A 16,827-nucleotide genomic window follows, 5' to 3' on the forward strand; every position below is an offset into this window, starting at 1 on the left:
CCGCGTGGGCTTCCACTGTTGCGTCTTCCCCGGCTCCACGTCGTCCCCTTCCTAGGCCTCGTCGTCGTCCACCGCCGCAGTGCTCTCTGCGCGGCGTGGTCAACATGGTCAAGGAACGACTTCCATCGGAAGAGTATTGTACGTGGAGAGGCTGACAGCTGGGTCCATGGCCACAACCCAGTTTTTTGTGATTTGCCAAGTAAGTCGCTTTGTCAAGCCTGTTGGGCTGCAAATTTTTCAAGACAAGGAAAGCTTTCATTTGGCTGGCCGAGAAAATGGCCCATGAGTAATGAGAAATGGGCTGTACATTTTTAAAACACATCAAACCGACAATTAGTTTCAAATTATTTTTTTCATTTCGAGATTTTAAATTACATTAATTTTTATGCGTGGAGAATTTGTTGGATTTTATATTGATATACATTTATTTTTAAAATCGGTTTGAATGTGAGTCGAAATTTCGGGATTAAAAACAGTTCAGACCGCATCGAAATATTCAAAATTTCGTATAATTTTTTAACCGTGGCCACAATATGGGTTGTAATGCTAACAAAAAGAATATGGGCTCCAAAAAAACCTTAAGAATTAGCAAATGGGCTGTAAATTATTAGAAATAATGGCAGATGGGTTGTATGCTGTTTTCCACAGATTTGAGGCTTTCCTAAAAAAAGGTTGACGCACAAGCAGTGACTGTTGGATGTCCATCGAATGGCTGTCGTGCTTCTTCAATCTCTGCTCTTCCTGCTCCAGCCGCTCAAACAAGCGCCGACGGTACTGCCTGCTCCCTCCTCCCCGCGGCCGGCTGTGCTGCCGCGCAGGCCTCAACGCCTCATCGTACTCCCATCGCTGGCCTAGTCATCCCTCTACTCACCCACACTTGTTGTTATTCTCCGGCGACGGCAGACGAACCAGTAAACCCTCGTACAGTTGTACTCCCCTCCGCGTGGGAAACAACTGCCGAGTCTTCCCTGCCTCCGTGTCGTTCCCTTCCTAGACCTCGATGTCGTCCACCGCCCTGGTGCTCTCGGCGCGGCCTGGTCAATGTGGTCAACGACCGACATGCATCTGAAGTGGACTGTACGTGGAGAGGCCAACAGTTGGGTCCACGGCCGCACGCAAGGAAATGCCTCCTTATTACGCGCAAAATAATGATTCCTCCACCTGACATCAGGGACCCACCGAAAGGGCCTCTGTATTTCGCGAAAAAAACGTTACCGCCGCTGACAGCTCAGACCCATCAGCTATATCTTTGCACGCAAGGAAGTGCCTCCTTATTATGCATAAAAAATGAATACTCCCCCTATTAGCTGGGACCCAGTATAGTGGCAGGCTGACTTGTGGGCCTACTAAGTTGACAGGGACGGAGGGCTTTGTCAACTTAGTCAATATGCACGATTCTAGCTCCAGTGACCGTACGATGTCCATCCAACGGCCGTAGTGCTTCTTCAATCTCTGGTCTTCTTGCTCCAGCCGCCCAAACCAGTGTCGGTCGTGTCTCATGCTCCTGCCTCCCGTGGCCGGCTGCGATGCGGCGGAGGCCTCACCGCCCCCTACTACTCCCACCGCTGGCCAGGTCATCCCTCTACTCACCCACACCCCCTGTTATTCTGCGGCGATGGCAGCCTCACACCGCAGCGAACCAGTGAACCCTCGTACTCCTCTACGCGTGGGCATCCACTGTCGTGTCTTCCCCGGCTCCGCGTCATCTCCTTCCTAGGCCTTGCCGTCGTCCACCGCCCTGGTGCTCTCGGCGCGACGTGGTCAACGTGGTCAAGGAAAGGCTTCCATCGGACGTGGACTGTACGTGGAGAGGCTGACAGCTGGGTCCACGGCTGCAGCAAGGAAGTGCCTCCTTATTACGTGCAAAATAATTATTCCTCCACCTGACAGCGGGGACCCACCGGACGGGCCACCGTATTTCGCAAAAAAATGTTTGCCCCTGACTGCTGGGACCCACCAGCTACATCTTCGCATGCAAGAAAGTGTGTCCGGGCAAAAAAACGATTCGCCCCCCTGACTGCTGGGACCCACTAGCTACATCTTCGCACGCAAGGAAGTGCCTAACAGTCGGGACCCACCTAGTCGAAGCATACGTAGCATTGTCATTCTGGTCGCGAACGTGTACGTACATATATACTGGTGGATGTAGAGGCGCGCACGTGTCGTAGTAGAGGCGTGTACGTGTCGTAGTAGAGGCGCGCACGTAGCATGTACACGTACGTACAACGGCCAGGGTGCAAGAAAGAAAATACGGCCACGTATGTGTACATACGGGCGGGGTCTCGAACGCCTACTCACGCATATGTACGGCCAGGGCTCGTGTACATGGCTGGGTCGGAACGGAGAAACAACGTCGTCATCGTGTTCATGGGGAGGCAACGGAATGCGTCGTGTTCATCGGGAGGCAACGGAACGCGTGGGAGCCAACCGGCTGGGTCGGAACGGAATGCATGGTCGTGTTCATCGGGAGTGCTCGGATGGAACAGGCGATGGAAACGAGGCCTGGCGTATCGCACAATGGAGGAAACGGACCTCCTACGTTCGGAACGGGGTCCTATTGATCGGGAGGGGTCTGGCGTACCGCAAAACAGAGGAAACGGACCTCCTACGGTCGAAACGGGGGTCCTGTTGATCGGGAGGGGTGTGGCATACCGCAAAACGGACGAAACGGACCTCCTACGGTCGAAACGGGGGTCCTGTTGATCGGGAGGGGTGTGCCGTACCGCAAAACGGACGAAACGGGCCTCCTACGGTCGAAACGGGGGTCCTGTTCATCGGGAGGGGTGTGGCGTACTGCAAAACGGGACTCCACGGGATACTGTTCATCTCCACCGTCGACCCCCTCCAGCCTCCATGGGCTACCGTCGACCTCCTCCAGCCTCTACGGGCTCCTGTTCATCCAGCCTCCACCGGGCGCTACTCCCCCGGCTACTGTTCAACCACCCCTCCACCGTCTACTGTTCATCCAGCCCTCCACACCACGGGGTCCTGTTCAACCACCCCTCCACCATGTACTGTTCATCCAGCCCTCCACCACACCACGGGGTCCTGTTCATCCAGAGGCAACGCCACCGCTCACTGTTCATCCACCCCCCCCCCCCCCGCAACGCTCACTGTTCATCCCAGAGGCAGCATCGATCGACTTTAGTTAGCAGCAGTAGCGAAGGAATCGCTCAATCGGGTTCAGTTAATAGCCATCGATCGATCGCTCGGGTTCAGTAACGCATAGCCTGCAGTGCAATCGCTCGGGTTCAGTTAGAGCCCAACGCCTCGCTCGGGTTCAGTTAGAGCCAACGCCTCGCACACACGCGCGTACGTGTACGAGAGAAACGTGCATCGCTCGGCCCCCGACCTCCCACCGTAACCGGGAACTCCCCGAAATTTTCCTCCCCCTCGCTTCTACCACGATTTTTTCCGTCAAGGACGGTCCAAAGAATGTCATGTAGCTGCGTCTCCGGCCCGCCCAGGACGAAAAGCCCATTTTCTGTCATGATTTTTTGTCATAGAAGTAGGAGTCCACCACATCTATGATGATACCAGGTTTTGTCACAATTATCGTCATAGAAGTGTCATATGTATGACAGAAAAAAATTTCGTTCGGCCCAAAATGTCACGGATGTGTCTTTTTTTTGTAGTGAGGAGATGGAAAGCAAATATCTTTGATTAAAGATTATTAGATCCCAGACTCATTTCCTAGCATCCCTTGCACAAATTTCCCGGTGGAGGAGGATAAGACTGTCAACCATTTGTTTTCAACTGATGGGAAATCATGGAACGGTGTGGCTGTTAGTGAAATGTTTCGAAAAGACCTGGCTGTAAAGATTCTCAAGATCCCTCTAAGTTGAGAAGGGTGCTCGGATTTCGCATCATGGCCATACACCAATGGAGGCACCTACACAGTATGGTCTAGGTATAACCTTGCAAGATCCTTATCCTTCTGGCAGTACTGCAGCTCTGATGGTAGAGGATCAACCTCAAACTTGAAGAAAACAGGGAAAATATGGAGGAAACTCTGGAGGATACAATGCCCAAATAGAATGAAGATAATCTTATGGAGAATGGCTCATAATTGTCGACCTACTGGTGAACAACTCCAGAAATGTAGAATTCCTACGAAGTACGAGTGTTTTATTTGTAATAGAATTGAGACAGTGGAACATTGCTTCTTGTTTTGCCATTATGTCAAAGAAATTTGGGCCGAGCTGAAAAGGTCTTTTCATATCTTGCTAAATCTGAAGGGGTTTATCAATATTGGGCAATGGTTGCTGGAATGGGTAAATGTTGCATCAGATCTTCACACAATGTATTTTGCTGTGGCTATATGGCACATCTGGGGTAACAGAAATAACATAAGAAATAGTGAGAGTTTGCCTCATCCGCATCGTGTGGCTGGGAAGATTAAAGCCTATATTGATTTCATCTTATTGAACAATTTCAGATTGAAGCAGTCCACTAGGCGTGAGAGCCAAACATCAGTCCAGAAATGGTCTGCGCCGCCGGAGGGTTCGGTGTTGATAAATGTTGATGTTGCAATCTTCTCCCAGTCATCACGAATGGGAGTGGGCATAGTAATAAGAAGTCACCTCGGACTAGTGCTAGCAACCAAAAGGAGGTATGTGGACCAAGTGGTTAACCCTGAACCGGCGGAGGCCATTGCTATCTGTTGTGCACTAGAATTTGCTAAAGAAGCGGGCTTCCAAAGAATTGTCGTCGCATCTGATTGCACCACTTTGGTCAGCAAAGTGACAAGTGCTGCGATGGACAGATCTCAATCAGGTGTCATCGTTTTTTATACTAAGAGTAGGGCTCCAAAGTTTGTATCTTGTTTGTTTACTCATGTTAGTCGGTCATGTAATATGGCAGCTCATGTTCTGGCAAAATCATCGGAACATGATCTTGGGTCATGTTGGTTCGATGAAGTTCCTGAGATAATCAAGAACATTGTATGTAATGAACAATCTCTGTTTGTATAAATAAAGTTGCCATTTGTCTAAAAAAATCATCTTAACATTTTTTAACATGATGGAGTAAACTACTACTAGCATAGTGCACAAGAAACGAAATTTACTTTGGCACATGGGAGCATATGCTCCTACCATCGAAAAATATATTTCAAAATGTCAAAAAATCCGAACACAAGTTTGACATGCACATCTCAACATTGTATTTACACACGGCAAGTTTCGGTGAAAACCCGACATTTCATACACCTTATGTAAAAAAGAAAAAAAAACATGTCTCATGAAAAGCCTTTTTTAACACTAAATTTTTCCTTCCTTGCATGTGAGACAAAAGTTCTCGGTTTTCCACTAAACGAGTTTATATGCACGTAGAATATCAAGATGTATGCAAGAATCATCTTGTCAGAATTTTGTGACATTTTAAAATATGTTTAGAACACATTTTAAAATCCAGGAGTATATCAAAACGCCACTCTCGAGAAGAAACTGCTACTGGGTTGGGCAAAAACAAAAAGAAGAAACCATTTGAATGTGGGCTGAAATGCTGAATATATTTATTCTTTAATCCATCACATCAGTTTCACGACAACAAGGTCAATTCATTTGTTCCCCTCTACAGTATCCCAGCAAGCTCGCCATCGTGCTACCGAATGGGCATCTCTCTGATAGTACCCCTTTAAACATCATAGTGCAGCCTCAGGAACATCAGGTCAAAAGGCTACAAGGCTATATAAATCATCACATGCTCACGCTGCTCATCTCCCTGTCGAAGGGAAGAGTTCGGATATACATATGGACCGGAGGAACTGAAATTGTCGATAAACATTCAGAAGACAGACCGTTAGACATGATGAATCCATTGATAAGATGCACATGGGTGCATGGTGGAGAGCAAAGGCCCTATGCTAGTACTATTCGTTAAAAGAAGAGAAATACCTCCTAGACGACATCAGACGGGAAGAAGTGGCTGCCTCTCATCAGATCCATGGCGGTGTTTAGCCTGTATGCACATATGGAATGGTTGTCAGACTTACAAATTTGGCAAAAACAGCGCCTTGAAAGTATAGTTACCTCACTTGCCACCGTATCAACTTTGACAATTACAGATTCCTCTAATCTGTTGGACAAGGCATCCATCAAAACACACATATTAGTATATTACTAATGAAGTGCATCAAGTTTTCATTGGCTACAGAAGAAAACAATTAATTTCTTCTGAAGGCGGATCGCAGGATGAAACTTCAGAGCAATTTGGGTGCACCAAGTATCAACTAGTCGAGTACAAAACATGACTGACCTGTCATCCTCAGCATCAGACATCTCAATTTTGCTGCTTGGCACTTGATCCTTAATTTGGTTTGCGAGATACTGCAACAAAGACCCATCAAAAACATGTAAGGGTAGAAGTAACTTCAATGATTGAATCAACAAAGAAGGGAAGGCAGGCTACCTGATGCATAGATATAATTACTATCGATATTCCAAGAACAAAATTTATAGTCAGAGTATGACCGAACAGTATAGCAGACGCTATCCCAGTAAAGATTGTGGCGATTGTGGATGAGTACTTCTTCAAAATTGTATCTGCATTCACCATTAATGTACTGAATCTCACCACATTCACTTTCCAAAACTAACATACAGTAACCAAATTGCACATCATAGAATTAGAATATACATGTATATATGTATGCTCCCACGACTTAGGACTGAATAATTAGTGCTCATGTTCAGTGTGTTTTGTGTACTCCGATTTTAAGCAAAAACTTCGATTAGTTAGATGCTGAATATTTAATGGCAAAGTTTTGGTGTGTACATGCCACGTAAATAGAATAAGAAGTCTTCAAGGATACTGAAGAAACGTGGTACATTTCAAGAGCATGTCAAACAATTACTAGGGAAGTTTTTATGCTGGTAACATACCTGCATATTTGAAGAAAAATGACGAAAGTATGCCTTGTGCAGCATTGTTGCAAATAAGAAACATGGTGGCCTTTGAATGCCCTTCCAGAATGTGAAAGCTACGAGGCCCTGTAAATTTTACACAACCAATATCTTATAGCAAGCTAACATAAGGCCAATTTGTATCCACAGAGCAAAATGTTTTGGCAACACAACACAGAACAAAAGAAAAGGACACAAAAGTTACACTGTTTATCATGAAAGAGATGTACTCCAGAAAATTACCTTGGATGAGGGCAGTGATCACAAGCCCAAGGAAATTAAATATTGCACCATATCCATACAGAAATAAGTTCTGTAAAGATGACAAGCATGATGAGAAGTAGCTTTTTAGAGAAATAGAACAAATGCATTAATATACTTAGGACATTGTCATTGAGTAGCAAATAGTGCCTGACAGAAATAGCCATAGAAGAGTACACAAGGATATGGTCATACCTGAAGATATATGCTGGTATCGAACTGGCTTTTCAGAGCCTTTTCATTGTAAACTGAGGCCAATGCAGGAACTGTTATCTGATTGCGCACAAAATTAGTACGCAATGTCACATGTCACCTTAATTCTACTCTCTAAAAAAATTCATTTTAACACTTTGTTAACAACATTCAAATGAGAAAGAAAAGCTCCATATTGTCCCCATGTGAAACATTTGAATGTATAAATTCTATCCCAGAGTGCTTACACAGCCAATTATTCTTTCCACTGGAAAATTACTACAAGTTCTGGATCATATTAGGTAGACGCTGAAGTTGCAGGTAACCAAAAGCTGAACCGTAATATCAAGTAATATGGTTGAAAGCAAGAAATAGCATGCACCAAGCACTGTACCAACCAGACAAAAAACTACAACATTTCTGATTAATTACAGCTAAGGAGCAGGGCCTATACAACTATTACATAAATGATAGTTCTGCTAGCCTCCCAAATTTCATCAGCAGGCTACTCAGGCACAAATTGTTTGAAAGGAAGTATGAGACAAATTAATTAAAAACTGAGCCAAAAGTCAAAACTTACAAAAAATAGTGTGTATAGGTAGGCCCCAGCTGCAACAGGAAGACCAAGTGCAGTAGAACCTTCAGGCAGTGATTTCAGCTGATTAACAGATATTCCAATTAACAACAGAGCAAGGGCTTCCCACTGTTGACAAAAAACAGGATGATGTCAATTACACAAGTTCATGGCATCGCAAAATAAGTTCAGATACATGACTGATGGTAATTAAGAGAAAACTTACCTGAATTGTGGAAAAACGCCTCCTCAGTAACACCTTTAGGAGCACAGCAATTATCAGAACCTACAAACATCGATATAATACATACTTATGATTACAGACCACAAAAGTGTACTCCAGATGCAGCCAGGCCCCAAATGAATGTTAATGGCTGAAAGGCATATTCCAAAACTGAGATTACTAGGAGGTTATGCATCCAACTAAAAAAAAAGGAGGTTGTGTATCTTGCAAGTAAATCGTGAACGAAAGAATGTGTGCCCATCCAAATGAACATGTGTGGCCCATGCATGCATGGACCAACCTTGAGATTGTGCAACTACCAAGACTCAGACATCTAGCATCTTGTAAAGAAGGAAACTACAATACCTTGAGATTACCCAGCATTTTCACTGTCGCAGGATTAAAGTATAGCTGCATAACACAGAGGAACAATTCTGTTGGTTAGAAATTTTGCACCAGATTCAAGTTACACCAATATAAATGTTGGGCTCCGCTAGTTTACTTTTTTAACAGAAAAGAGAGAGTGAGGAAAGGTTACTATGCCAAGTCAAATTACCGAGGTCTTATCAATTCTTTACCTGCATTGTAAACTTCAAATAATTGTTGATGGCATAGAGAAAAGCAGGCACCGCGAGAAGAACATTGTTGCGGGCAGCCTGTCAAATGGTAAATAATTAGCATCACATATTAGATCACTGAATTTCTGCTATTTTTGCCTTCACAACAAAAATATAGGTAGACTGACGGACAGTAGAAAGTAATAAATGATTAGCCATCAGTTAAGTTATGCTATCGTGTAGCAATTTGACAGCATATGGCCAGGTAATGGGGATACACAACCACAAGTTCTCTTCAAACAAGATAGCATGCATATCCATCATGCGGGTTTTTCAATTGAAATCAGGCAAGGAATTGACAAGATGTTGCATAGTTACTCACCTGCACAAATGTTGAAACTGTGAGAAGTGGCTTCTCTCCCACCTTTACACGCCTAGCCTGCATGAGGTAAAACCAAACATGATAAGAGAGTCAGTCACAGAAATCACCACAAAAGGAAGTCTTATCTAATCAATGTTGCGAATAAAACGTGAGAATATTATACAGAATGTTCATTCAGCTAACTTGGCAGCAAACTCAAGTGAACAAACAGAACACCTAACCTCACAGGAATTAGATTATTTTCTAATCTCGATAATAATCAAACTAAAGAATATGGACATGAAGACGAATCATATCAAAGCAACGGATTACAACAGAACTGGCGATGATTCCACATACCTGGAAGAACAGCATGATGATGGCAAAGATAACTTTTGTAATCTCTGTCAAGAAGTTCACACTGACTGGGCTAAATTTGAATTTCCCATCCACTTTACACATGTATACCAATATCGGCTACAGAAAAGGAGGTAGAAATGTGTCAACAGACATGAGAATGTGCAACATGAAATGCCCATAAGTTAATGAAAACCTGGATGAAGATGCTCAGTTGGCTACATAATTTATTAACACTGTTACTCTAGTCTTAATAAATCCTAGAATTAATTTACTGTTAGGTATCAGCGATACGAGTTATAGAAAAGTCTAGATAGTAAGCAGATATCGGTTCTTCTACAGGCAGCTGGCACGTGTTTCTAGGCAAATGCTAACATCAGTATACAGTGGAGAGCATCCAAGTAAGCACTTCAAAATATCAGTACTTTTTCATCTATTAATGCCCCCCTTCTGCAACAATGGGCGTCGTCTAGTTACTCTAGTAATACAAAACTGACACTGAGAAACAGAGCTCAGGAAACTCCATACTGAAAAACTAGCATCAGCCGCTACTGCAGCTAACCATATGCACAAAACAGCGAATTAATTAACCCCGAAACCACTCAATTCGCCCCCTCCACCATCCCATCGCAGCACAACACTAACTGTTCAATCGTTACACGACAGTATGACACTTAGCAAATTCGAGACAGGCCAGACACACTGATAACACCGAGCAGAATGCAGAGAGGAAGCAAGCGTGACCTGGAGGCCGGCGAGGACGCAGTCGCCGGATACGAGGAGGACGTTGAGCGCGCGCTGCCGCGACGACACGGTGCTCCGGTGGCTGTCGTAGGCCTTGGACACGGCCGCCGCCGGCACGGCAACCTTGGCGTGGCACACGCTGCATTCCACCTCCCCGCTCATCTCCTCCGCCTTAGGAGGAGTCCCGCCAAAGCCCTGCGTACGATTCGGGGGAGCAGCGCCGACAAATGGCGGAGGGTTCCGGAGAAATCGCCCCAGAAATCGCGGAAAATTGCGGGCCGGGCAGGGGCGAACCGTGGGGGAGGCGGGAGCCCTAGCCGCCGGCGGGCGCGCCCACCATGGGACGGGAGCTCGCGGCGGCGGAGGCGATCGCGATGCGAAGCTCCTGGAGGGCGCGAGGCGGAGGGCGAGGGGCAATGGGGGAGCGGAGGAGAGGGAGAGGTCAGAGGCGAGGCGAGGCGAGGAGCGGAAATATAAATTCCGTGGGAATATCCCATCGAGAACGAAAGGGGAAAGGGCTTTTCTGCGAGGTTTTATCTTTCCATGAAAGCCCCTGGCATTTACGTGTTTCCGTAGGAGGCCCCTCGTATTAACATCTTGCCTCTCTTTCCTTGGGGGCAATAATGGGTGTAATTTTTTTCTAAAAAATGAGTAGTGTATTTTCTTCAGTTTCTGCACGCATGAAATGCTTATTATCCTGTTTTTTTTTATAATCTGTGCTTATTATCCTGTTACCAAACTGATGTTGTGCTGAACTATTTTTGCATTTTGTAAAACTATGCAAAAAAAGGCTAGACAAAACATGATGATCAATTCAAAATCCAGCGTCATACCAAACACGGTCCAAATATTTCATAAAAAATTACATTAATCACGTTAGATTCTTGTTGAAGACAACTTTGGTGTCCCTGTGGATGAATGTGAAAAACTCGCTGGAACCGCGGGGCTTTTCCAATCACCACAGTGCTTACTTTGGTCCGTCATAATTGGCTAGGATTACCCGATATACTCAAGCAGGTGAATGGCATGAAACTATTGCCCTATTAATGCGTGCCATCTTTAGACCTATCCCTTTAGGATCATTATTAACTTGTTCCTTTTTTTAGGGAAGTACTAATATCGTTCCTTTTATAACGCAGGTGGGTACCAAATAGCGTCCAAATTCAGTGTTCAGTCCACTTCACCAGCGCTGATTCATGTCAAAGTTTTCTGCTCACGTGTTGCTTCAAAATACTAGTACTATCTCCCCAAAAAAACATGTCGAGCTAAACGGAGCCGAACTGGCCTGGGCATGCAGGAAAGTGCAGGGGGCGAAGTGAAACTCGGCACCGTCCATTTTCTGCCTCTGCTCGCGGAGGAGAGACGGCGAGTTACACAGACCGACAAAGTGGAGGCTGCCCAGGCGCGCACACCAGCGAGCCGGTGTTCCGAAGCTGCCCCCGTCCTCCGGCCGTGCCCGGGGCCGACGGGCTCGAAGAGGGCAGGGGTGTTTCCGGTACTTCGTGTCGCGCACGCAGGTGCGGCCGCGCCGAACCGTTAGGCGGACGAATGGTGCGATAATAAAAATTGATTATTGGTTGCGGGCTACGAGGAGGGCTCGGCTTGCGTGGGTAATCGCTATCCGGTCCGGAGTCAAGCCTGCACATGGGAGCATCCGGGCCGTTGGGGCCCGTGCAGGCGCCACGTGTGCTGCGTCTGCGGGGGGACTGGCACCGACACAGAGCCAAGGGGAAGATCGGTTTGGGTCATAGGCTCTTTGGCAGGAGAAATACTCCTACTGTCGTACAAGGCAGTGTCATCTTTATTACTCCCTCCGTTTCAATATTTGTCTTTTTAGAGATTTGAACAAGTGACTACATACAGAGCAAAATGAATGAATCTACATTAAAAAATATGTCTATATACATTCGTATGTGGTAGCCCATTTGAAATCTCAAAAAGACAAATATTTAGGAACGGAGGGAGTATTTCAAAAGGTTTTGAACAAAATGTGCGTCTTTCAAAACATAATTTTGAGTTTATAGCGAAACAGTTGGACAGTGTAGGTGTCGATGGGCGCGCCATCACACACGCACTCGCTCACAAGGCACATGCTTAAAAACTAGAGCATCGGAGCTTTCAGGATTGAAGGTCCACCGCGTTGTTGTTGATGGAAAATACATGTGTGGTCAATCAAATATAGCAATGTCGTGGGGTTTTATTCGTTAAAATGCCATGGATGACAACCTTGATCGGTAGGCGGTGAGATGGGGCAGCTGATGATGTCCGGAACAAAGGCGACAATATAGTTGCGGGAGAAAAGCTCATCGAGGTGGTTGGCTGGTGAGAAGAGAACATAGCGGTGAAGGCATATCTTGAGGATGGTGACACTAGGGAAGGGAAGGCGAGGGTGGTGAGTGCCTTCGAGGCTGGCCATGGCTCCGCTTTGGTTCACGTCGGCGCGCTCATGTATTTTGTAGTCATCACCTGCCTTTTGGCACCCTCCGGTAGCTTCAACTTGCACTGGCATCTCAGGCCGGATTCACCAACAAGCACACGCTCAACTTATGATTTTGCACATAGTACTCATTTTTGTTCTCTTGCCATGAGAAACAACAAGAGAGGTCGGGCACCTTTGGCAGGAGAAACAACAAGTGTTCAAAAAGTATTAAATGAAACATAATTTTGAGTTCCTTGTAAAACAGTGAAACTGTGTAGGTGTCGACGTGCGCACCAACACACACCACTCGCTTGCACGACGCATGCTTGAAAATCAGAGCGTCAGAGCTTTCGGGATTGAAGGTCCAGCGAGTCGTCACTGATGAAAAATATGTGTGTCATCACATATAGCATTGCCATGGGTTTTATTCATTAATATGTAATCGATGACAGCCTTGCACTCGGTGGGCTGTGAGATGGGTCAGCGATGATGTCCATAGCGAAGGCGACAATATAGTTGCGGGAGAAAAGCTCATCGAGGTGGTTGCCTAGTGAGGAGAAGACCTGGTGGTGGAGGCATATCTCGAATATGGTGATAACAGGGAAAGGAACGCGAGGGCGGCGAGTGCCTTTGAGGTTGGCCATGGCTCCGCTTTGGTTTACATCGGCATGTTCACATGTTTTGTAGCCATCACATGCCTTGTGGTAGCCTCTGGTGGCCTCATCTTGCACCAGCATCGCAGGTCGTATTCACCCGCGAGCACACGCTCAATGTATATTTTTGCGCATAGTACTCATTTCATTTTTGTTCTCTTGCTAGTTAATGTGAGATTAAGGCGGCCTCTCACAAATGAAGCAGTTACCTCCAAAATGGCAGACGATGATCTAAAATAAGGTGGAAAATTTGTTTCTCAAGAAGATTTGACTTCTTTTTAAAAAATGACTCAATGGAAAATTAGCAGGCAATGCATTTTCTTAAACAAAGTTTTGAATTTGTTGTAAATAGCGGTACAATGTAGAGGTCAACACACACACCATTACACACACCCATCCACTCACTCACACAACACATACTTCAAAATTAGAATCTCAGAGCTTTCAAGATCAAAGAATTCACCGTATCGCTATTAATAGAAACATCATATCTCACGGAAAAAATGTTTTAATGAGAGACACATGGCTTGAAATATAGTATCGCCATTGGTTTTGTTCTTTAAAATGTAGTTGGAGACAACATCACACGTGGGTGGACTATGAGACGGGGCTAAATATGATATCAAAGTGAAGACAATAATATAGCTGAGGGAGAAAACCTCACCGAGGTGCTTGGTGAATGGTGATACGTTCATTTTGCAACACCATTTCTTATTATAATTTTCTCTTTATTATTGATATTTTACATATTGTTTCCCACTTATAATTTCTTTTTCCTTTCAATTTGCATGAAACACACGAGAGGGAATTTGCCGGGAAATTACGAAAACATGAGAGAAAATGTTCCTGAAGAAAAAACAAATCTTCTGAGCTCCAAAAAGACCAAAAAAATGTTTCGGAAGAAAAGGAGCTAGGAGCCACAAGATACGTCGAGGGGTCCATAGGGCCTCCACTCACCCCTAGGCCGTGTGGAGCCCCTGGCCTTCGCATTCCGACACCCTTTGGCCTATATTTTCCATCTGACCTAAAAATCAGTGAGGGCTTTTTTGCCACTGTCTCAAGGCGGAGCACTTTTGCCCTCCGACAGGCTGATTCTACGAGAGATCTATCCCTCTGGGAGGGGGAATTTGAAGTTATCGCCATCATCAACACTTCGATCATCATCTCCATCAACAATGTCATATCCATCAGCTCCCTCACCCCTAGCTTTCTGATCAATGAACTTTTACCTCACCCTTTGCTGAGTATAATTTCTGGCGTTAATTACTCCTTATAGTTGATGCTTACAAGTTTTATTGATGAAAGATTCATTTGTTTAGACTGTTATTCATATATTCATCTTCACTGACCAGGATCTCTATAATGTGTTGTGAGTACTCAATAACATTCTTGAGGACATGGGATAAACCTTGTTGTTATTAATCTTGTGAAGTTGAATATAGTTCAGTATATTGATATTGTGTTGTGGTGTAATTCTCTAGTGGTGATGTGCAAGTGTTGACTCATATAACTTCACCTTTATGAGCCTAGAGTAGAGCATTGTGTGATTAGTTTGTTCATGACGGGTGATTGAAGTGATGGAAACTATCAAACCCTAACTTAATGAACTATTGCATGAGGGGCTTTTTGAATTTTGATGCCTAATTATTTAGCTTTAGTATTGAAAAAGAAACCACACATACGGTCAGGTCACATAAATGCTTCTTCGGCTTACAATTCCCAGCCAACAACTGTAACTCATGCACTTAGTCCTAGCTCTTGATCTTTCCTTCCTTGCAAGTGGTTACCTGTGTGCCTACCAATATTTACTTACCTTAATGGTGCGCTAACTTTAGAACGAGGATTTGTCAAATTTTTATTAGGGGGGCTATGCAACAATTCGATCATTGCAACACCAAAGTTTAGGACTATGGTTCATTTGGATTGTAATCCTAATGACGTAAAACCACCGGCTTGTCCTTAGTAAAATTAAGGATGGGACACCTGTTGAACCATTGCACTTTTGTTACTATTTACTTTTTTTCAATTACTCTTGTGATAAAAATGAAGGAAATATGCCCTAGAGGCAATAATAAAGTTGTTATTTTATATTTCCTTATACCATGATAAATGTTTATTATTCATGCTAGAATTGTATTAACCGGAAACTTGATACATGTGTGGATACATAGACAAAACACCATGTCCCTAGTAAACCTCTACTAGACTAGCTCGTTAATCAAAGATGGTTAAGTTTCCTAACCATGGACATGTGTTGTCATTTGATGAATGGGATCACATCATTAGGAGAATGATGTGACGAACAAGACCCATCCTTTAGCATAGCATATTGATCATTCAGTTTTATTGCTATTGCTTTCTTCATGTCGATACATATTCCTTTGAATATGAGATTATGCAACTCCTCGATACCGGAGGAATACCTTGTGTGCTACCAAACGTCACAACATAACTGGGTGATTATGAAGTTGCTCTACAGGTATCTCCGAAGGTGTTTGTTGGGTTGGCATAGATCGAGATTAGGATTTGTCACTCTGAGTATTGGAGAGGTATCTCTGGGCCCTCTCGGTAATGCACATCATAAGAAGCCTTGCAAGCAAAGTGACTAATGAGTTAGTTACAAGAGATGTATTACGGAACGAGTAAAGAGACTTGCCGGCAATGAGATTGAACTAGGTATGTGGATACCGATGATTGAATCTCAGGCAAGTAACATACCGATGACAAAGGGAATAACGTATGTTGTCATAACGGTTCGACCGATAAAGATCTTCGTAGAATATGTAGGAGCCAATATGAGCATCCAGGTTCCGCTATTGGTTATTGACCGGAGAGGTGCCTCGGTCATGTCTACATAGTTCTCGAACCTGTAGGGTCTGCACGCTTAACGTTCGATGACGATTTAGTATTATATGAGTTATGTGATTTGGTGACTGAATGTTATCCAGAGTCCCGGATGAGATCACGGACATGGCGAGCAGTCTCAAAATGGTTGAGAGGTAAATATTGATATATAGGACGATGGTATTCGGACACCAGAAGTGTTTTGGAGGGTATCGGATACTTATCGGGTCACCGGAAGGTGTTTCGGGTACCCCCGACAATCCTATGGGCCATATGGGCCTTGTTAAGGAAGTCAAGGAACACACCATCCCACAAGGGGCTGGTGCGCCCTATAAGGCTATAGGAGGAGGAGAAGGAAATGGGGGAAGGGAAAGGAAAGTGTGGATTAGGATTCCCACTTCCTTCCCTCATCCCCCTCTTTCCTTCCCCTTCAGGGCTTGTTCGGTTAATCCTCCTCCCAGGAGGATTGGAGGGTGTCGGTGTTCTAGGACCGGGGGTGCCCAAACTTGCCTGCGAGCGTGGCTCCACCAACGGCCTAGTACGGCCCAGCTTCAGCAGCGACCCCCCAAGACCCTCGCGAGGGGCCGAACCTCGTGAGGCGGACGACACCAAAACCTCCCTAGGGGTGGCTTCACTAGGACAGCTCCCGAGGGGCGGAGATATCTATGCAAGGGGCACCTCGTGAGGGTCACGTGACGTGAGCCATTGCGACCAAGGCCAGGCGGGCGCCAGCGGGC

The 16,827-nt window shown here is 45.1% G+C and overlaps 1 protein-coding gene across 2 annotated transcripts; it reads right to left on the reverse strand.

Moving 5' to 3' along the window:
• Nucleotides 1–5,491: 5,491 nt before the first annotated feature.
• On the reverse strand, nucleotides 5,492–10,663 carry LOC125545499 (CMP-sialic acid transporter 3). 2 transcript variants are annotated; one of them, XM_087513633.1, is made up of 15 exons: nucleotides 10,469–10,663; nucleotides 10,175–10,369; nucleotides 9,434–9,550; nucleotides 9,095–9,151; nucleotides 8,734–8,811; nucleotides 8,522–8,566; nucleotides 8,159–8,218; nucleotides 7,939–8,061; nucleotides 7,362–7,439; nucleotides 7,149–7,218; nucleotides 6,885–6,992; nucleotides 6,412–6,545; nucleotides 6,259–6,329; nucleotides 5,898–6,078; nucleotides 5,492–5,767 (listed from the first exon to the last, which is right to left on the reverse strand). In XM_087513633.1, the coding sequence occupies exons 2-14, from the start codon at nucleotides 10,334–10,336 to the stop codon at nucleotides 5,901–5,903; spliced, it is 1,281 nt and encodes a 426-aa protein (XP_087369759.1). In that variant the 5' UTR covers nucleotides 10,337–10,369; nucleotides 10,469–10,663; the 3' UTR covers nucleotides 5,492–5,767; nucleotides 5,898–5,900. The 2 variants fall into 2 exon arrangements, with proteins under 2 accessions (XP_087369759.1, XP_087369760.1); XM_087513634.1 differs by having other exon boundaries at nucleotides 5,898–5,961; nucleotides 6,033–6,078; nucleotides 10,175–10,663.
• Nucleotides 10,664–16,827: the final 6,164 nt, after the last annotated feature.

Source organism: Triticum urartu, chromosome 3A (genome assembly GCF_056163025.1).
Source record: "Triticum urartu cultivar PI428250 chromosome 3A, HENAU_Tu73, whole genome shotgun sequence".
NCBI lineage: Eukaryota > Viridiplantae > Streptophyta > Magnoliopsida > Poales > Poaceae > Triticum > Triticum urartu.